This window comes from Rana temporaria, chromosome 5 (assembly GCF_905171775.1).
Source record: "Rana temporaria chromosome 5, aRanTem1.1, whole genome shotgun sequence".
Classification (NCBI taxonomy): domain Eukaryota; kingdom Metazoa; phylum Chordata; class Amphibia; order Anura; family Ranidae; genus Rana; species Rana temporaria.
This window is the reverse complement of record NC_053493.1, coordinates 78,589,700-78,612,684: the sequence shown is the minus strand read 5'-3', so window position 1 is coordinate 78,612,684 and position 22,985 is coordinate 78,589,700. Positions and strand designations below refer to the sequence as shown.

Genomic DNA, 22,985 nt, shown 5'->3' with positions numbered 1-22,985 from the left:
GATTAAGTGGAAAGAAATTGAGATTTTGCTTAGTTAGAACAATTACATTTATCCTAAAAAAGGGTGAGCTAAAAGGAAACAAAAGATTTTATTAAAAAAACTGTATAGGACTGCAAATGCCTAACAGACTTGCGTTAAAATGTAAGGAAAACGCATGTACATTTCCATCCATTTTAGTCACGTTTTAACCACTTAAGGACCGCCTCCTGCACATATACATCGGCAGAATGGCACGGCTGGGCACAGGCACATACAGGTACGTCGCCGGCGCGCGCACGTGACCCGGTCTGAAGCTCCGTGACCGCGGGACCCAATCGCCGCCGGTGTCCCGCGATCGGTCACAGGAGCTGAAGAACGGGAAGAGGTGTGTATAAACACACCTTCCCCATTCTTCACAGTGGCAATGTCATTGATCGTCTGTTCCCTGATATAGGGAAAGACGATCAATGAAGTCACCCGTCCAGCCCCGCCCCCTACAGTTAAAAACACACATTAAGGTCACACTTAACCCCTACAGCGCCCCCTAGTGGTCAACTCCTAAACTGCAATTGTCATTTTCACAGTAAACAATGCATTTGTATAGCACTTTTTGCTGTGAAAACGACAATGGTCCCAAAAATGTGTCAAAATTGTCCGATGTGTCCGCCATAATGTCGCAATCACGAAAAAAAAAAAATCGCTGATCGCCGCCATTAGTAGTAAAAAAAATAAATTATTAATAAAAATGCCATAAAACTATCCACTTTTTTGTAAACGCTATAAATTTTGTGCAAACCAATCGTTAAACGCTTATTGCGATTTTTTTTACCAAAAATAGGTAGAAAAATACGTATCGGCCTAAACTGAGGAAAAAAAATATGTTTTTTTATATCTTTTTTGGGGATATTTAATATAGCAAATTTTCAAAATTGTCACTCTATTTTTGTTTATAGCGCAAAAAAAAGCTCTATTTGTGGGGGAAAAAAACGCCAATTTTGTTTGGGAGCCACGTCGCACGACCGCGCAATTGTCAGTTAAAGCAACGCAGTGCCGAATCGCAAAAAGGAGCAAGGTCCTTAACCTGCATATTAGTCCGGGTCTTAAGTGGTTAAATCGCACGGAAGTTATGGTGCGAATAGGACACACTGGAAATTTGTGTTTTTCAGATGACCTTCCATTGACCTGCGTTTTACAGCTGCACTAAAATGCAGACCAATGCACCGGTGTGAATTGGCCCCAATAGTTGATCTGACAATTTTAATTATATTTTGCTTTTGTCAATGCCACATTTGTCTGATATTGTAATTCTCAAGCTCTATAATTTAATTGATGTTATTTTTTGAATTTCATCTAAATTAATAGCCAATTTCAACTTCTAATCCAAGAGGCCAAATAAGAAAAACAGGACAATATTTCAGATATGGAGCTGCCAAAATTCCTACAAAAATTTTTTTTTATGGAATAATCTCCCTCTTTCAACGAAAGTCCAACTAATTTGCAGACTGGGACCCGACACACAGAAAAAAAATTTATTTGTGCCCATATATATCCTCTACGACAGGGGTGTCAAACTGAATTTCATCGTGGGCCGCATCAGCATTATGATTGCCCTCAAAAGGGCCGGTTGTATCTGTAAGATTAGATGTCCAGTGCACCCCCTCCCCATACATTAGATGTCAAGTGCCACCCCACCATCAGAAGTTGAGTCTCCCACTCTCCCTTACATCACAGTGCACCCCCCTTTCCTTATGCTGCTGCTGGGAAGAAGCTGGATGCATTGGTTGAAAGCAGAAAGTAAGGGTCTAGAGTAGGACCAGAGGAGGGATGGAGCTCTGCTGCAGCTGCAGGAGAGGTGTGAGGGCCACATGAAATGGTCTGGAGGGCCGGATTCAGCCCGCGGGCCTTGTGTTTGCCACCTATGCTGCACACATCAGAATAAGGGAGGCTAAAACTGCATCATTGGAGCAGTTGCTTTGCTGGTTCTGTTTTGATTGGTTATGAATTGCTGAAGACTGACAACACCCAGATTTAACTTTTTCCACGTATGCCTGATGGCATGAAGATTCTGCTAAAAAAAAAAAAAAAATATATATATATATATATATATATATATATATATATATATATATATATATATATATATATATATATATATATATATATATATATATATATATATATATTTTATGGACTGTACTGGAGTGATGTTATTTATGGGGCCAGTTTGGATTCAAACAGGACTTCACAGACTGTAGTTCGGCGTTGTTGTCATGCGCTTGACATGTGCTTTAACAGATTCCAATTCACCTTACTGGGGACAGTTCTGAAACTGTCTATGACCCACTTTGCACTTCTTTGGGTAAAAAAAAAAAAAAATGAGATGCATTTGCGCTGCAGGTAAAGTAGGTCACATGCAGCATTTTGCATGGACAACACTCCCAATGTACAAAAGCCCTGTGCACAAAACTAAAAGTATCAACCTCCAAGAGCTCATGTGCCACTTTTGTATATGTATTAAGAACATAAGGAAAACTTATGGTGAGAAGATATTACCCAGACACCTAAAAACTGTCCTCTAAGGATATGAAATATATCTTTGTTCATTTGGTATGGCTCTACTACACCACTTCCCTTTTGTTTGTTTTTTAGATGGAGTGGTGAGGAAGTTAGAACTCCAGATAGAGTTGATTTTGCCATTTGTGTTTCCACTGGTGAAATTAATCATATCAAATGTTCCTGGAGACCAACCTATATTTTGAGTTATCACCAAAAGAGGGAACACCTTCCAATGGGGATACTTGGTCTGGCGACCACTAAGGAGGGATTACCCTTACTTTGAAGAGACTGCGTCAAACTTTCTGGTGTGTCCAGAACAGAAAGGGAGGATTATTCTTCCCAACGAGACAGACGGCCAATTCCCAACGAGACAGATGTCCAAAAAATAAATATATTTGGGCTTAAATCCACTTTAAAGTTCATGTCAGAAAATGTTTTTTGACTTCTAATAAAAATCTCAGCTTTATCATCTTGCCGTCACATAGTTTTTGTCTTTCAAATATGATATATGAAAGTTAAGACGCGAGACTCTCTCCACTGCCAGACATCAGCCTGGAGCCTATTGGTTGGCAATATATATGTTGAGCATCCAACCTTTACTACTGCATACATATAAGTGTGTGTGTTTGAGATTAAAAAGCGATTTTTTTTTTTTTTTAAATAACAAATATGTCACATTTATCTGTGCAGCCCCAATCCTCCTCTACTCAGCCCCCCTGATTGCCTGAATAGCCATCCAATTGCTATGGGGACAATTGTGCCCAGACCCCTGTTTTTTCTTCAGAGTGTGATTGACCACAGCAGAAGCCAATGGCTCCCACCGCTGCCTTCATGGCCAGGGAGGAGAGAAAAGCAGCTGCTCTCAGGCACATCGCTGGATTGAGATCGGGCTCAGGAAAGTATTTAGAGAGAGGGGGGGGGGGGGACTGTAGGGGAGGAGAACACACAAGTTTTTTTTTTTTTTTACTTGATGCAGAGAATGTATTTAGGCACACACAAAAAAACGTCTGCCTTTAAAACCTCTTTAAGTATTAGGTTGCTGTTCAACACATAAAATTTATAAATAAAGCCTCATGTGACTAATACCACAAACCTTCACATTACAGCCTTATATATTAGTGTTTCAAGTTGCGGGATATTGATCAGTTCTAAATAAGCCATTAAAAGAAAATAATATACCTGTCTAGATCTCGGCCGACCAGGAGAAAACTTCCTTTTGGTAATAGCTGGCTTACCCATGCCAATTTTTGGTGTTACGGATATAAATGTGGTGGAAAAGGCATTTGCTGTGCTAAAACTATGTGCCGGAGTTTGACTTTGAAACAGCTCATTCGAAGAATGAAAGTCAATAGATACTGCTGGTGAGGATGACACGCTGGTCTTACTAGTGTCAACAGAGGTGGCAGGGGAATCCATTCCTGTGGGAGACTTGAGAAGTTTGAGTTCTAAGGGTGAGCTCATTTCTGTAGATGTCTCACTGTTTGGAGTAGCTTCCATGTCTTGAACGTCCAAGTTTTCCAAAATGAGAGGATCCTCTTTTTTTGTTGAAATGTGATCATGGCCTCTGTCCAAATCAAAGTGCTCATCTAACTGTACATAAGCATCATCTGTGCATTTGACATTGCAAGGTGATTTACAAGAATTCTCTGGGACATGTGAAAAGGTTTGTGAATCACATATGTTCCTGGGTGAAGTCGGCGATTCTTGTGGATGAAGACGATTTTCTTCTGATTGAAGACACAGTGGCTGATGAGGTGACATGATCTTTTCAGATTCAGCCTTCTCTGTCCTGTCATTGGACAGCATGTGTGCCGTTTCTGAAGGGGACACATCCATACTGTCCATGTCTGCTTTAATGGCTGTCTTGCTTTCCATATCCAGTGTGACATCATTCTCTGTTGCATCTATAACATTAAATAAACATACACGTGAAAAAAAAAAGTATTATAAAACCAAACCTGTTTTTACACCCTCTGTTTATGCTTCAACATTTAAAAAGAGGCAAAGTTTTAACGACTACACCATGTTACATACTCTACAGCCGCTTAAAATTGAAAGCTGTGAACAGAAATTTCTTATCAGGTATATATGATGCTTGTTGTGCCCTGAAAATGGCAAACAGGTTTATTAACTTTAACAAGGGCTCTCTTCTTTAATACCAATGGCTTTTCCATCTACATCAGAGAGACACATTGTGCATCAACCTACCAACCATCCTACTGTCATGACAAATCATTCTACAAAAGGTCACATAGTTCAAAACACACAATTACTTTTTCTAAGGGTCAAGAATCAGTAACGGTCCTCTAGTCCAGGGGTGGGCAATTCATTTTCCCAAGGGGCCACATGAGAAGCTGGGACTATTATGGAGTGCCAAATAAATAGAAGAGGCAGTCTGGGATGAATCACTGCTGTCTCTGAGAGAGAAAGTCTGATGGCCATTTTACACCAGCTGCTGCCTTCCAATGCAGCGGTTGGTGTGCGGCAGTGCAGTACAGCATGATCATTGCATTGCCAATCTTGACTCATCGCACTGTACTCTTTTTTTATTATACTCACTGTGGAACCCAAGGGTTTAATCATCTGCATTGTATAAAAAGGCTGTTTGATCCCGTTTTTTCTGATCCTCCCTTCTTTACACTGTCCCCTAATAATTTCCTGATAACACAGAGTCTATGGAGTCAGGCTGCTCATGCTCAGTTTGGTGTGTATTGAGATAGGTTTTTTTCTTGGAAGTGTGCATATGATCAGCACAGAGCCAACCAGCACTGTTCAGACATAGGGATAGGGATCTTGCCGTCTCATAGGACAGTAGGAAAACTCCTCCAAAATGTAACCAGTGCTTGGCCTGACAGTGATAGAAGTCACAAAACTGCTATATACTGCTGATGAGAAAAGGTTTTCTCCTGATGTCCCGAAAGTGCACCACCTGAGTGTGAAAAGTCACACTGAAATGAATGGGAGGCGGTTTTCAGGTGATATTTAGAGGCCATTTCTAGCATTAAAACACCTCTACAAGTTCATCCGTGCCTAAATATGGAAAGCAACTGAGCATGTGGGATGAGACAGTATTACTAAATTTTAAACAGTATAGAAAAAGGGCCAGCCTGACGTGATCTAGCAGGACTTAATTTTCTGACTAAAGTTCCACATTAAATTAGTGAAGAGTACAGAGAGGAGTAAAGAGTAATACTATTATATAGAGGAAAATACATACCGTCATCAAGACACACAGCTGCTGCATCTGGAACAATATCATTGTGATTAAGTGCTTCACCTTGAAATGTATTTTTTCCACCTGTATCCACCTGTATCCTCTCATCTGTGCAAACTGAATTAATAAAATTGTGTTAGTCTGATTTCTGTGTGAGGAGGAAAAATTGTGAGCCACTTCCAAACATAATAGGGGACACAAAGCACAGGAAACCTAACTAGATTCACTTTTCACTCTGCAGAAATTTTGATTATTATTTTTAATTAGCTAAATACATGAAAGAAAATGTATATAAAAAAATAAAACACTTTTTTTTATTAACTATGAAGAGTGGTTCAAAATTAAAACGCTACAAAATGTATTTAATTTGAATCAGGTAGGTATAAAATACTGCGCACAAATATTTTATATTTACCACTTGCAGTTGGAAAACATGGTGCACTCAAAGCCACAACAGCCAACAGCTTGGCTCGTCGTAGCGTTGTACGTCACCACGTTCTTGATGGACGAAAGCATGCAAGCCAAGCTTGAGCGGAATTCCGTCGGAAAAACTATATAAGGTTTTTCAGACAGAAAATTTGATCATGTGTACGCGGCATTAGACTTAAGCTGGCCATGCATTAAACAATTTTCTTTAGATTTACCTTCAACTATGTAGTGCAAGGGCCTGCCTGATTGCATACAAATTGAAAGTGTTTGAGTTTGACATATTATGTGTTTCTGGTTTCTAAAGCCAGCCAGCCTTAATTTAACACGTGTGTGCGGGTGGTAAAAATAGACAGTTGAGCGGCATTTTTACTGGTTTCCTTAAGCTGTAGAGGCAGGAGATAAAATCATACACAGCTAAATGACTGTAAAAAGTCCATAGAAAAAATGAGTGCTGGGCTTTCTTAGTGGGAACCCAAGCATTCCTGCAGTCTCTATATGGGCACTACAGTTACTCTGTAGTAACAATTCAGCAATATAAATCTTTGAAATAGATTTTTCAGTTTTCAGCTAGAGCCAAAGATAATGATTATATATATATATATATATATATATATATATATATATATATATATATATATATATATATATATATATATATATATATATATATATATATATATATATATATATATATATATAAAATTAGAAGTGATAAACCAACATTGAGTGAACACACGATTATAAAATAAATTAATGTGATAAATAACAATATTAATAATAAACCAGTAATAGAGGTAGTGAGGATCACTACCAATAAACAATATGAACAAATCAATAAAGTCCATTCACATATGTCCGTATTCAATAGTGTTAGTGCTCGAAGGAAATGCTTGAGGTTCAGTAGTAAGGGTTTCCACCTCCACCAAGACCAGAATTCACCCCAAATGTGCACAAAAGGATGGCTCCTTACCACAAGGTGTTGACCTTTTTAATTAAAAAGAGGTCAAATGAGCTTTAGATCACAAAACCCGGTACTTCAGAACTTCATGCGCGGCTCTAGTTCCCTTGGTATAGCCAGACTCCAAATGTCACAGTGCCAAACAGAGAGAAGAGGAGACCACCATAGTGTAATACCGTTTATTGTAAAAAAGTTTAAAAGCATAACATCGTCAAATGGCCCCTTACTTTTGTTGGTGCCTTGGTCCCGGCACTGAGGCTAGGGAGCGTTGCAATGTATGCTCCTTAGCCTCAGTGCCGGAACCAAGGCACCAACAAAAGTAAGGGGCCATTTGGCGATGTTATGCTTTTAAACTTTTTTACAGTAAACGGTATTACACTATGGTGTCTCCTCTTCTCTCTGTTTGGCACTGTGACATTTGGAGTCTGGCTATACCAAGGGAACTATATATATATATATATATATATACACACACACACACACACACATTCTTTAAATCACTGCATACTTGGTTTACAAAAAAAAAACATTGAGACACATCAGAATACAGAATACTCACATGCATCTGATTCTGCAACCTCCATCTCAATGCATTCTTCCCCTCCATCATCCTCTGGCTCCAGCTGTTTGCACATCGGACAGATGTATTCATCCTTCAGTGGATCATCTGCATAATCTGCACATTTTTCACATTCTAGATGTATCCACCTTAAAACCCAGAACAGATATAAATTACAAAGTTAAATAGAATTTTAAAATTATTTATCAACACTTAAAAGTTGAAAGTGATACTAAACACTCAGATTTTTTTTTAAGCATTTTCAGCGGTCATTTTAATCATGTTTTGCACAGGCACGGCATCCCATCCAATAGAAAGGGTTACTGTACCTTCTGTAATGCAGGAAAAAGGTTCCTGCACTATTTCTGAAATAGCAGCCTGCACGGAAAGTGCAAGTGCAGTTCCCAGTGCAGTAAATGGCTGCTGATATTTCCAGTGCATGCATGTGCCATTAGGAATAGCAAGCATATCATGTGAGACTCCCTCTTCAATATAGTGACAACCTTGCTTCTGCAGCTACCTATAATACTGCCCCAATAAAAATAAAATAAAAAATAGACCTACTTGTTGCATGCCTGAAATAGATCTAGAATTGGATGCTGCGTTGTGTGTTAGAGACGTTTCTTGCTCCGGTGTAAGGGACACATCGTCACTCTGGAATTGAGTGTTGTGCCGGCCTTGTTGCATAGACTACCTTTCAACTGTTTTTTTTCCATAGCTACAGTGAGGGCATTTCCCTGTGGGGCACTCGAGGAATAGGGTGCGGAGTATAGGGTAGGCATATTCATACACAGTAAACCAGATGTAGACCATCCTGTAACGAAGCAGGAGGAAGCACCCAAGTACCTTAGAGGAACTCTAGGCGGAAGTGGCATAAAGTATGCAACTAGTGGTATAATGCAACACCTGGTCATTCACCTGAGACTCAGCTCTGAGTGGTTGCATTTTTTTACATTTTGCACTGTGAATACATTCCAAACATAGCCCTTTTTGTTACAGTAATGGTCAGAGATACAGGGTGACCGTGTTTTACCTGTCTGTGATACTAGACTATATATAAATGTCCAAGGCTTCACCCGTCACAGTGGGCATAACCCTGAAGAGGCCTTCAGGGACTGCGTTTCATAGCGTTGGACCACAGTCCTGGACCTGTATAGCACCCTATGGTTAACTCAACAAGTTGTACCAAGGCAAGTGCCCATGCATGATCCGGTACCCAAAGCAACACTGCAGGCCCTTCACCATTGCATGTGGTCCGGGTACAACTCCCAAGGTTTTACCAAGGTTATGTTGATCTGAATACACTGCTTCTATGCTTTCATTAGACGACAGTAAAGGCTTAAAGGATAAGTTCACCTTTTAAAAAATAAAATAATACATGCACATCTTTTTGCAGGTAATAAAAATGTGCATTTATTTTTTTAATAGGGAGCGTGCAATGCAGGGCTTTTACAGACTATGTGTAAGTGGCTTAGCCATACATCATATGGCCAAGCAGTTACGCGTTAACAGGAAGCAACAATGAACACAGCGCTCAACAGCACCGTGGTAGTAATAGAGGACATACCAACATACACAAAAGCTGCTGGCCCTTGTAGTTTTCTATTTACAGAACTGTGAATTACTGATGCAGCTAGAGCCCCGCACAGCTATGTTCTTTGCAGATTGTGGCAAAGAGCAGGGTGAGACGATCACCCACCGTCTATCACAACGGGGAGCCGGGTGGGTGCGGGGGCCCATGGATTTGTAACATGTTACACCCTGAATATGGATACTACATGAAACATATTACAAAAGGTGAACGTATCCTTTAATTAAAGAATCAAGATAAAAGAAAAATAATAAAGAAACTAAGCTAAGGGTGATTTTTCCCCCTTCAAATAAAAGGTCCACCACCGCTAGACACTAACACAAAATAGAAGACTTGTGGAATGGGGAAGGGCTATAGGGGAGGTGCATGTATGCCCTAAGTGTCCAATCACCTAAAGGCATACAGTATATATAATCCATACACTATTAAAACTCTGCTTGTGTCCTATTAACGTACAAGATATCGGAACTCCTGGATGTTGTCTTGGGTCTGTGACGCCAAGATCAGTAACACTGCCCTACAGCCTTCTGTAGTAAGTTTTTTAGTTCCATCTTTTATTAAACCCAACAGTTTTGTGTGATTAAATACTTTATCATGTACTTTTACATAGCCTACCACATTATAGTAGTGTGAGGAAGACACTGAAGTGAACATACATTCAGCAGATAATTTGCCACATCAACTGTAATGTTGCATTCAGCCATAGAGCCACAGTTCTACAATTACGCCGGAAAGACACTTCAGAAGCTTTACACAATGTCATGCAACATTTGACAGCTAAATGGAAAGGGCACAAGACACCTTAAATAACAAATAGTACACTTTAAGGCCAGTGGTTAACTAAAACAAAGTAAAATGTTACCTTTTGCACATCTGACAATGAAGCATGTCTTTCTGCAGTTCTGGCTGGAGAGGCTTGTCACAAAGTGGGCAAGGTATGCTAATTTGCTGCAGGAAACAACTGTCACATATCAAACAGTTCAGGTGCCACTGGTGACTGGTCCGGGTACCACATTCTGCACATATCCTACAGTTCTACAAAAGAAATAAACATATTTAAAGGAAGCAGCTGCCTTTGTACGTTGGATTTCTAATGTCACCCATCTCCAACCATGACCAATCTTTCTCCATGGCATGTGATGAGGTAGATTCAGACAGGCACATTCCAGACCCAAATTAAAACTTCCAGAATTTCTAAAATCTCCCATACCACACTTCTGAATGCTTGATGGCAGAAAACCTGACTGGAGCAGTAAAGCAAGGCAACGAAATCCAACCACATAGGGGTCCTTGGTAATTATCAGATAATGGTTGCCTTTTATGGCTTTATTTATATAACGGCATGTAATCACACACCAGTAGTGTGGGCACTGGGGTTGCACGAAAGGGAAAACATTTAATTCATAAAACACTTAAAATGTTTCCACAGCAGAAGATATAGAATTTTAGATGTAAAAATCTAGAAGTAACTGTCCATAACTGCAGGAGCAAACAGTCCCTGTCACTATGGCAAAATCACATGGCTACATGCCCTGGTAGTGTTGAAGCTTGCCCACTTCATCTTGTCTGCCATACATTCCTATTTGCCCATTGCTATGCTCAGAGTGGTCAAAAAAACTGTTTAAAAGCAAGCATCAACATTGGCAGAAGTTCCACATCTTTGCCCAATCTGAATGGATAGATAACTGCCAATAGAGGCAGGAACTGCAGGCTGCTCCATGTATGTGCAGGAACCTAAGTTCATACCTTAAAGAGGCTTTTGCTTTTAAGTGACAGAACAACATTTTTTGAAAACGAGAGGCATCAGCAAAATATAAAGCCATTGCGTACCTGGGCCATTTTTTGGCCTAAATCTTCCTTCAAAATAACCGATTATAAAAATCGACTCACCTTACACTTCCAACCATTTGTTGGTACAGATTCCATAACTGGCTGCAAGCAAAACGTATGGTAACCTTTATCGCAAGTGTCACAGACAAGCATCTTGGTGTCATCGCCAGAGTCCCTAGAGTAAAAAAATCAATGTTTCAACATGGATCACGTTGTAGAAAAAGAGCAAAGAACATAACCTAACCAATAAGAAATGTCATTTCAAAAATCATATTAAAGGAAGTTAAAAACTAGTTAGCTGCTTTGGATTACTCATCTGAAAAGATGGGTTGTTTAATACATTTTTATATGTACCGTATTTATTGGTGTATAACACGCACTTTTCACCCTGAAAATAGGGGGGAAATCACGGGTGTGTGTTCTACACTGATAGTGTACCTCGGAGGGAAACGAGCCGTCATCTCCTGTTTACTTGGTTCTCACGTCACACACAAAGTCCTGCCTCTGCCACCGGCATTGGATCAATGTTCTGTCTATCACAGGAGCTGGTCCAATGCCAATGGCGGGACTGTGTGTGTGAGTGACTGCCAAGTGAGAGTGGAGTAAACAGAAGATGACGGCTCAGTGATTTCCTGCATGGTTCAGGCTGCGCCGACGACACATGGTTCCGGCTGCGCCGACGACACATGGTTCCGGCTGCGCCGACGACACATGGTTCCGGCTGCAGATGGGAATTGAGGCTGAAAAACGCCATTGATCAGGCTGCAGGTGGGCATTGATCAGGCTGCATTGATGGGAGAAGGGGGGGCTGCAGATGGGCACTAATTAGGCTGCATTCATGGGCACTGAAGTTGTTTATTTAAAAAATATTTTTTCCCTGAAACGTCCCTCTTAAAATGAAGGTGCGTGTTATATGCCAATAAATATGGTAATTCCATTTTTTTTTTTTTTTTCCAAGAAAGAATGTTTATTTACTCTTCAGCAAACACAATAACAGGTCAAACGGCCCACTGGCCAACTCAAGAAACAGAACATTCATGTGAGACAGGAATATGCGGACGCAGCCGCTGCAGTGTATATGGTAAGTACAGATAGACGAGTTAGAGGAATTGCTATAAGTCATCTATTCATTTTAGCCCCTCAATATGTAGCCACCTGGTGTCATATGGTCCTTCTCTCGTCTGCCGTGTTCTGGGGTGTAGGTACGTCTCGCGTATCGTTTCTACAGTGTTCTAAATACGTTTGGTGGTATACTCTGGCGGGGATGTGAGATAGGTTCCCTAGGAGGCCCCGGGCCCCATGGGTGTAGCAGGATGTGGCAGAACAAGCGTGGTCTCCCTATTCGTTCCGTGGATGGCCAGATCTCCTTGTTTATCTGTTGCTTAACTCTGTGGGTGGTGTCCTATGGCTTAGGGGCTATTCCATGGGTGTGTACCTATTCCCACGAACTGTAGCCCTGGGTGGGGGAAGCTTGGGGGGGGGGTGGGGGAAGCTTGGGGGGGGGGTGGGAGGGGGGGGCACCAGACGGGGCATGCCACGAGTTACGGCTTGACAGGGTGCTGTGTGGTGGGGGCTTTTATTCAGGTTCAACGAGTCATCGCCGCGGTATAGTCGGTAGTCGAAGTGTAGTGTTTCCAACAGGCCCACGTTTCATTAAATCGTGTGGGGTTGTCATGGGCTTGATGGATTAGGTCCTCCATCTCCATTGTTTTCTGGATCCTTTGGAACCAGTCAGCTATAGAGGGGGGGTGTTTGGAGAGCCATTTGATTGGGATGCACATTCGTGCGGCGTTCACCATATGCATGGCTAATGAGCGGCAGTATCCCCTCGGGAGAGTCTGAGCATGGTGGAGGAGGTATTGCGCAGGCGTGAAATCTAGTGTGTCAGTGGTTACCTGGGTAATGACCTTGTGGACCTCCGTCCAGTAGGCTGAGAGCGATGGGCAGGTCCACCACATGTGGAGGAACGAGCCAGTCTCTCGATGGCATCTCCAGCAGACCTTTGGAAGGGAAGGGTCGATTCTGTGTAGTTTAAGCGGGGTTTTGTACCAGCGGGAGATGAGTTTGTAAGCGTTTTCCTGGACTTGAACGTTAATCGAGCCTTTGTGGGCCATTCTGTATACCGATTCCCATTCTGCCTCCGTGAGGTCGAGTGATAAATCACTCTCCCACTGCTGGTTGGCCCAGTGCTGTTTGGAGGAGTGCGTGGAGAATAACAGGCCGTATATTGTGGAAATGAGGTGTCTCTGTGGTCCCTCGGTGGAGCAGAGTTTTTCGAACGGGGAGCAAGGTCTAGACCAAATGGAGCTCGGGGCTGTCCTGTCTAGGAAGTGTCGGATTTGTATGTAGGTCCAGAACGGGAAGCTCTCTTTGTCCATTTTGGTGGCTAGTTCCTCCTGAAGCAGGAGTTTTCCTGCGGCGAAGAACTGTCCCGCCTGGACTGTAGGGTGTGGCCACCCATCCCTCAGGAAGGTCGTGTGCATGCCCGGGGGGAAGTCGGGGTTCAGTCTGAGGGGAGTTAACGGGCCGCATCTGTCAGATAGTTTGTGTTTAGAGCAAGCCTCCCGGAAGGCTCGTAGGGAGGGGGGAATGAGGGGGTGAGCTTTACATGTGGGTGGGGTGTTATCTTGCGAGGACCACGGCAGGTGCGTTAGCGGGACCTGGGAGAAAGCTTGTTCCAGCCCCACCCACTGTTTTTGGTTCCCATTCGTGGCCCAGTCAACTATTCTGGTGAGATTACACGCCAAGTGGTATTTGTGTAAGTCTGGGAGCCCCAATCCTCCCTGTGGCTTGGGGACCGTGAGTCTAGCAAAGCTTAGGCGCGGGCGAGAGCCCTTCCAAACAAATTTAGTGCATGCTGTTTTGAAAGACCTGAAGAATGCAGGGGGGGGTCTAATAGGGATTGCTTGCATGGTATAGAGTAGTCGAGGAAGGACATTCATCTTGACCACCGCAATCCTACCGAACCAGGATAGCTGTTTTGGGGCCCAGTCCTTCAGGTCTTTCATTATGGTTTGGAGCAGTGGGAGATAGTTTAGGGCGTAGAGGTTCGAGAGGGAGACCGGGAGTTGGATCCCTAGATAAGTGATGGCCCTCGTGTTCCATTTGAATGGGAAGTTTACCTGGCATTGATCACATAGATTTTGGGGTAGGGAAACGTTCAGGGCATACGATTTAGACAGGTTGATCTGTAAGTTGGATATGAATTTAAACTCCTGGAAATCCAACAGGAGGTTTGGGATTGTCGTGAGGGGGTCTCTTAGCATTAGCAGGATGTCATCCGCAAATGCGGCGAGTTTGTAGGTTTGGTCTCCCACGTCTATGCCCCTGATCGTCGGGTTTGACCTAAGTCGCCTCAAGAAGGGTTCCAGGGTGAGGACAAAGATCAGGGGCGAGAGGGGGCACCCCTGACGAGTTCCGTTTGATATGGGGAAGGCGTCCGACAGGTGGCCGTTCACACAGACCCTCGCCGTAGGGCCTGTGTATAGCGTCGCTATGTAATTTAACATGAGTGGCGGGATGTTGACTGCTTCGAGGGTCGCTCGCAGGTAGTCCCACGCCACCCTGTCAAACGCCTTCTCCGCGTCCAACGACAGGAAAAACCCCGGGGACCCCCTGAGGTAAGCCAGTGGTGTACGTTCAGGGCCGTAAGCGTGTTGTCCCGTGCCTCTCTACCTGGGATGAAACCGGCCTGGTCAACGTCTATGAGTTTGGGCATGTAGGGGAGCAGTCTATTAGCAACCGTCTTGGCGAACCACTTAAGGTCCACGTTGAGGAGCGAGATGGGTCTGTAGTTGGTCACCAAGGTAGGGTCTTTGTCGGGTTTGGGAATGACTACAATGTGTGCCGTTAGTAGGTCTCTGGGAGGGGTTTGGGCGTTGGCGAAGGAGGCAAAGGCCGAAACAAAGAATGGTGTGAGAACCTTGGCGTATGTTTTATAGTACCCTGTTGTCAGCCCGTCCGGGCCAGGGCTTTTGCCAACTTTCATTTGTTTCAAGGCCAGGCCGACCTCGGCAGCGTTTAGGGGTGTGTTTAGGTCTGTTCTAGCTTCCTCCGTCAATTTGGTCGGGCCGTACCGTCGAAGGAATTCGTCGATGGAGGCTTGTCGTGCGACATTAGTGGTTGTTGTGGACTGGGTGGGCAAATTGTATAGGCCTGTGTAGTATTGGACAAAGAGGTTGGCAATGTCCGGGGAGGTGTGTACCTTCCGGCCCTTGCTGTCTATCAGTGAGTGGACAGTTGTTTTAGCTCTTTTGGACTGTAGGGCTTTCGCCAGTAGTGCACCCGCTTTGTCCCCGTGTTCGTAGAAGGATTTTCTGGCCAATATATAGCTCCGTTTAATCTTTTTCCCTATAACTTCCAGGAGTTCGGCCCTGGCCCGGCACAAGTCTTGCAGCGTCGCGAGGGCTTGTGAGTGTTTGTGTGCGGCTTCTAGGCACGCTATGCGTCCTAAGAGGTCATTATAGTGTTTGCGTCTCGCCTTGTTTCGTTTGGCAGCCGCTGCTATCAGGAGGCCCCGGACTACACACTTGTGTGCCTCCCAGGTGACTATGGGGGACGTATCCTCCTGTCTGTTTTCCCGGAAGTACGCGTCGAGCGCCCCTTCCAGCTCTTTAGCCACTATCGGGTCCGTGAGCAGGGATGGGTCTAGCCTCCACACCCTCGCTCGGGGGTGCCCGTGGGAGAGGGATATTGTCATTGAGATCGGGTGGTGGTCCGATAGGAGCATGGGTTCTATGGACGCTGCCTTGAGCAAGTGTAGGTCAGTCTGGCTGAGCATCAGGTAGTCGAGTCTAGAGTACCGGTCGTGGGGAGCCGAATAGAATGTGTAGTCTTTGCCCGCGGGATTGAGGGTCCTCCACGTGTCATGTAGGAGGTGGTTCTGAAGGGTCATTTTAATTTTTTTCAGAGCTATGTATGGTGTGGATGATGTTCCGGTGGATGTGTCTAGAGGTGGGTTAAGGGGCACATTGAAGTCTCCCCCCAGCACCAGCATTCCTGTTTGGAAGGGAGTCAGCGCGTTCGAGACAGTGTGAAAGAACGAGACCTGGCGCGTATTTGGGGCGTATATGTTGGCAAGCGTGATCGTGTGGTTCAAGAGAGAGCCCTTCAGGAAGAGGTATCTCCCTTCTGGGTCCGCTAGTTGTTCTGTCATTATGAAGGGGCATCGTTTAGCTATCAGTATGGATACACCTTTCGTCTTGGCGTGTGGGTTTGTGGCGTGGTAGGCAGTTGGGAAGTGGTGGTTGTGGAGTTTTGGTGCGTGTGTTGCCTTGAAATGTGTTTCCTGCACAAACACTATATCGGCCTGCGTTCTGTGCATCGTTAGAAGGAGTTGGGCTCTTTTTTCAGGTAGGTTTAGTCCCTGTGCGTTCACAGAGAGCACTTTCAATGTGGGTCTGTCTGGTTCCGTCAGGGGGTCTGGCATTGTGGCAGGTGTTGTTGTCTCGCCACCGCCTGTGGGGAGGCCGGGGATGACTCACCTGTAACGGCACCGGGATAGATCCCTGTGGGGGTCCCTCCGGAGCCGCTGTGGGAGCAGAGTATAGAGGGGGGGGGCTTTAGTCGGGTCTGTAACCCGTCTGGTACCGGGGGGGGGGGGGCGATGGGGGTGAGTAAGTGGGTAGGCTCAGGGGAGGGGTTCGAGGAAATTACCTCTGAAAGACCCCCACCCAAAACAACAAAACAAAAGAACAAAAAAGGAAGACTCTCCCTCGGCTAGAGAGGGTGAAAACCGATTAGGCGGGGGATAAGCCGTCCCCACACCTGTTTTCAGTGGAGCACCCAATCGTTTTTTTGCGGCCGCGCGGGGCGCCCACCCCCGTCAACAGGCCTGGGCACTCCCTCGCGGTACCGCTCGTGGGTCAACCGAGACCCAGCCAGGAGACGGTCAGATGGTTAATTACTGTTCTACTTTACTACTCTAGTAGGTCTAAGCCCAGGGTGCCACCCCAGAGCGGTCAACCCTGCACTATGGCAGGGGGTGAGGTTTCCGGGGCACGTGTTTCATGGCAGCCATGGAAGTTCGGTTGATCGGAGGCTGTCTTCTGTGTATTGGGGGGGACCCGCCACCCGTCCCCACCCCCCCCCCCGGACAACCGGGACGGGTCGGCCGAGGGGCCGGGAGGAGGGGGGGGAGAGGCGAGGGGCCCCCAGTCATGCATCCCATCCCACCCGCTCACACCTCCCGTTAGGTCCTGGGCCCAACATGTCCCCCAACATGTACTACATCGTCCCGTATCTAGGCCGCAGCCCTCCGGGGGGGCAGTCCAGAGCCCGGCGGGGTCTGAGTTTGTATACTTATCCTTAGGCCGGTGTACGGTCTGCATGGAGCCTCCCCGTACCTCAGGGGGCTGGAGGGCGTTGCGTCTCCTAGTGCGGGCATGGTGACCGTCCGGTTGGGTTCGACCCCGTGCGGGACCAACCTGAGGTTCGAGGTAGGCGGGCTTCATGGTCTTTCGAGGCCCTTGCAACGGGGGCCTCGCGGTCCGGGCTGTGGCGTGTCTCTGTCTTGGGTGTCGGTAGTCCAGCGGTGCGGGCTCCAGGTTCGCCTGTCTCGGCTCTGCTTGTTTGTCCAGGAGGCGGCTCTTTGTTTCCGTCGGTGCCCGTTCCATGGAAGGATGTCCGGTACGAGCCTCTTCCGGCCAGCTGGCGTGGGGTGACCCTGTCCCGGGCTCTCTGGCGGCGAGGCGGATAGTGCGCACCCGTGGATCCTTTACGCTTTCTTGTGGATGTCCCTGGTTGTCTCTCCGGTGGTGGAGTGTCCGCGGCGTCTATGGCAGGCCTCTCCGGAAGTGGCCGCGTCTACATGCGCCGGAAGAGGCAGGCTCGTGGGTCTCCGGGTCCGGAGGAGGGCGCGGTGTCTCCTGGGTGTCGTAGTGCGGAGGTCACGTGGGTCTTTGTGAGCCTCCCGGAGGCGGGCCAGCGGCTCCAGTACGCTGCGGGAGGGGCGGGGCGGAGTGTCTCAGCAGATTTCGCGAGGCATAGCAACAGCCAGCGTGGGAAAAAGAGGCAAACCGTCAGGGACTCAGGCAGTCTAAGTTCAATAGTGTTTAAACGGGGTACTGTAAAGGTGAAACACCCAACACGGCAACTGGGAATAAATCATGCCAACAACACAGTGGGTAACTTGTCTCGTAGCCAGTCTTTGGAGCAGTTAGTTATCTCTGCGGGCTCTTCTTGGTCCGGGGGATGACATCGGGTCTCTGTCACTTCTGGGTCCCGGGGCGGTGGTTTGGTTGCGGGAACCTGAGGGGGACCTTCTCCTGCGGTGGCTGGCAGGCTGCGTGTCCATACTCTCTGTTTGAGGGCCATTCCAGCGTCCCACTGACCTGCGGTACAGGGCATACCACTCCGGGACCGCCACGGGTTGTATCCCCAGTGTTTCGAAAAAGCGGGGGAGATCCTCGGGCACCTTCAGTATGGCGTTGCGGCCCTGATGGGAGGCCGAGAGGCCGAAGGGAAACTTCCACTGGTAACGTATGTTGGCCGCGCGCAGGGCATCCAGCAGGGGTTTGAGGTCCCTGCGATGTTTCAAAGTTATCCCCGAGAGGTCCTGGAACAGCTGGAGCGGGATTCCCTCATATTTTAGGCGCTGATCTCTGGCCTGCCGTAGGATCTCCTCTTTCAGTCCATAATCTACGAGGCAGCAGACGATATCCCTGGGGGGGTCAGTGTCTCTGCCTCTCGGGCGAAGCGCTCTGTGGATCCTTTCCATGGCGATCTGTGTGTCTGGGGGACGCCGGAGGACTGTGTTGAAAAGGCTGGTCACCTCCTGTTGGATCTTGTCTCCTTCCACCGACTCCGGTATGCCCCGCACGCGTAGGTTATGGCGTCTCCCCCTGTTCTCCAGGTCCTCCAAGTGTCGGTTCACCTCCCGGAGTTGGAGGGTGTGATCATCAATTTTTCTGGTGGACCGCTGGAGCACAAGATCGTGATCCCCCTGAGTGGCCTCCACCTGTTGCACTCTGCCATCCAGCGCCTTGAAATCCAGGCGGAGTTCCGCGATGGCCGCTGTCAGGGCGTCTTTGATGTCCGTCGCGACGGCCCTTAGGTCAAAAATTGTGATCGGTGTTGCCGGTAATGCCGGGGTTGCCCCGGGGTCCGATCCTCCCAGAGCCCCTGAGGGAGATGTCAGCGGTGTCGCTGATAGGATTATGTCCTGTGGTTGTTGAGAGGTTCGCGGGCGGGCTGACTGCGCGCCTTGGCGGGAGGCCGCTGAGCTGCCTCGGCCGGTCCGGAACATCTCCGGTATATTTTGGTCCAGGGCGTCGGAATGCCCCCGGGGGGAGCGGGAACGGGAGGTCGAGGACTGTCTGGACGAGGTACCCATGCTATGAGCGGTTCGGAATGGGTGAAAAGTGCCGCAAATTTTGAAAAGGGCTCTGAGGTGGCAGGAGCTCAGCGATCAGGCAGCCATCTCCTAGCTCGGCTCGGCCACGCCCCCCGGTAATTCCATTTTAAACTGAATAAATAAAAGGTAATATACATATTTCTTATGTTCAGTAATAAATCAATATTAACCACTTCCATAACGGGCCTATTCTGGCACTCCTCTCCTACATGTAAAAAGCTATTTAAATAAAGTTCAACAGCCACCACATCTAAGGACTGGTATGCTGTAACAGATGACATTCTTGTTTTTGTGTTTAGTTATTTTTTTAAAGGAAACAAGCTGAGATAGACTGGAACAATTATGCCGTAAGTGAAGTCAAAGGGCAGTTTAAACTTCTTTTCAGCTTACCAGTTACAAGTCCATGACTCAGGAGATACTGATCACTTTAAATCAGAATGACATTTTCTAAGGAAAGGAAATATAAGAAAGGCCCCTTTCACACTGGGGCGCGGGCAGAGTCAGCGGTAAAGCACTGCTATTTTTAGCAGCTCTTTACCGTCATGTTTGCGGAGGTATTCGGCCACTAGCGAGGAGCTTTTAACCCCGCTAGCATCCGAAAAAGGGTTAAAACCACCCGCAAAGCGCCACTGCAGTGGTATACGCAACGGTCCTTCACCGCTCCAAAGATGCTGCTTGCAGGAAATTTTTTACTGTCCTGCCAGCGCAACGCTCCAGTGTGAAAGCTATTGGGCTTTCACACTGCAGTCAAAGGAGCGGCTCTTTCAGGGCGCTTTTCAGGTGCTATTTTTAGCGTTATAGCAACTGCAAAGCGCCTCAATGTGAAAGGGGTCAAATAGATGCCTCGATTTTTCTCTATGCAGTGTTTGTTAAAATTAGCTCTGCCATGAAGGTTCTCTTATTAAAAAGCCCAGCATCCTCTGCAGACTGAGCATCATAGATGCACCCCCATATTTATCGTTAACATGTTAAAGTGGTTGTAAACCCTCTCCTATACCCAGTGAATTGAATAGCCTCAGATGATAAAGATGAAACCAATCCTCCTACATAAGTTTTACATGTATATCTGCAGTCTTTCCCCATCTACATTCTTTAGAAAGTGCACATCTTGTTACAAATCTTCCTTCCTCATTCAGCACTGGGTGTGGATTCTGAGCATACACTGAGAGCTGATTGGAGGAAAGGCACACACCACCCCTCTTCCCCTCCACATGAACAAAGAAACTTGCAGAGCTGCAGCCTAAATAGATGAGGATGCAGATCTATCTCTAAGTTCCCTCCCCGATACAAATTTCTGGCTGCTTTCATCTCCTGTGTTGGAGAGTTGGTCAGAAGTTGTCATGCTGATAACAGAGGAACAAAGCAGCAGAAAGGCACGGCACTCAGCGCTTTGAAACGTGATAAGTAAACACTACAGATATATGTGCCCAGGTCATTTTCATGAATGGGGTTTACAACCACTTTAACCACTAGCCGTCCACCCACCGCCGTTATACGTCGGCAAGTTGGCTCGGCTGGGCGAGAGCACGTAGTATGACGTCCTCTCTCCCAGCCGCTCGCCCCCAACTCCCATGCGTGTGCCCGGCGGGCGCGATCGCCGCCGGGCACACGCGATCGCTCGGTACAGAGCGGGGACCGGGAGCTGTGTGTGTAAACACACAGCTCCCGGTCCTGTCAGCAGGGGAAATGCTGATCTTCGGTTCATACAATGTATGAACCGAGGATCAGTGTTTCCCCTAGTGAGGCCACCCCCCCCCCCCCCACAGTAAGAACACACCCAGGCATACTTAACCCCTTACCCGCCCCCTAGTGTTAACCCCTTCACTGCCAGTGGCATTTTTATAGTAATCCAATGCATTTTTATAGCACTGATCGCTATAAAAATGCCAATGGTCCCAAAAATGTGTCAAAAGTGTCCGAAGTGTCCGCCATAATGTCACAGTAGCGGGGAAAAAAAAACGCTGATCGCCGCCATTACTAGTAAAAAATATATAATAAAAATTACATAAAAATACCCCCTATTTTGTAAACGCTATAACTTTTGCGCAAACCAATCAATAAACGCTTAATGCGATTTTTTTTTACGAAAAATATGTAGAAGAAAACGTATGGGCCTAAACTGAGGAAAAATAATGTTTTTTTATATATTTTGGGGGATATTTATTATAGCAAAATGTAAAAAAATATTCATTTTTTTCAAAATTGTTGCTCTATTTTTGTTTATAGAGCAAAAACTAAAAACCGCAGAGGTGTGATCAAATACCACCAAAAGAAAGCTCTATTTGTGGGAAAAAAAGGACGCCAATTTTGTTTGGAAGCCACGTCGCACGACCGCGCAATTGTCTGTTAAAGCGACGCAGTCCCGAATCACAAAAAGTACTCTGGTCTTTGGGCAGCAATATGGTCCGGGGGGTAAGTGGTTAAATAAAAGTTTAATACAAATACAGTACAATAGTCATAGAAAAAACATAACAAAAAGAAAAAACAGGACAATGTTCATTTAACATTTATAATAATATAATGGCATAAAATCAATGAGTAGTTAAAAAAAAAAATCACTTTGTGCAAACAGATGTGTGGGAAAAATGGCATACAATTTATTTTATGTTAGAAGCAAGATGTGCACACTTCAAAGCATGTATGGGAGTGTTTCAAGCTTGTGCCACAATAATAATCCCAGACAGTATAAATTTAAATCAACAATAATCAACTCTAGGCTTAATAAAAAAAATAGTACAGAAATTAAATGAAATTATACGCTGACTTGTGAAAGACTGAATTCTGTAATTATACCAAATATTCAGTGAACGTCATCATTCAGATCAATGGAGTTCTATATAGCAGGGAGCTTTTTATATGACATGCACAGGGGTGTCGGGAACATTATTATAAAAAAAAAAAAAGTTTGGTAGACTGCAAGAGCTGCTAATTAACATTCCCAAAAATACATTAATAAAAAAAAATCAGTGAGGCACGAATGCTCTGTTTTGTCACAGTGGGGTGTTGTCAATTCCGTCTATGTCATCAGGGATGGAATTGGGGCTTTGAGAAGGGAGAGGGGATAACAGATATTAAATGCCCTTTATTTGATGATAAAGACAAAACAGACATCTGAATATCTAAGTGCAGTTGTGTACAATTTATAGACTACATAAGACATGACCTGAAAATGTACATTGACAAGAAAAAGTATGTGAACTCTCATAAGAATTAACTTGTTTCTGTGGTAATTTTCCATAAAATGTGATTTGATCCTCATCCAAGTCACAATAATCGACAAACCCAATGTGCTTAACCGATAGCCAACCACCTCACATAGGAGTATGGAAGCAAAGCGGCTCTCCTGTGCTGGATCAGGTATTCAGTATGCAATCCCACACTTCCAGGTAGTCACAGCACAAGCTGGTCAGCTGGTGACAGCCAATGATTGCCCGCCAGCACCCGCTGATCGACGAGGAGGAAGACAGGACAGAAGCTCTGTGTATGTTAATACAGAGCTATGTCCTGTCAGCAGGG

The 22,985-nt window shown here is 45.7% G+C and overlaps 1 protein-coding gene across 7 annotated transcripts in view; it reads right to left on the bottom strand.

Moving 5' to 3' along the window:
- Positions 1 to 22,985, bottom strand: part of KMT2C (lysine methyltransferase 2C) — a 310,800-nt gene that overhangs the window by 141,093 nt on the left and 146,722 nt on the right. For all 7 annotated transcript variants that reach the window (XM_040352734.1, XM_040352731.1, XM_040352735.1 and 4 more), the window contains exons 9-13: positions 11,177 to 11,291; positions 10,149 to 10,321; positions 7,696 to 7,844; positions 5,753 to 5,866; positions 3,715 to 4,439 (exon numbers count right to left, since the gene is read on the bottom strand). In XM_040352734.1, coding sequence (XP_040208668.1) covers positions 3,715 to 4,439; positions 5,753 to 5,866; positions 7,696 to 7,844; positions 10,149 to 10,321; positions 11,177 to 11,291 — 1,276 coding nt within the window. The remainder of the gene's footprint in view (positions 1 to 3,714; positions 4,440 to 5,752; positions 5,867 to 7,695; positions 7,845 to 10,148; positions 10,322 to 11,176; positions 11,292 to 22,985) is intronic.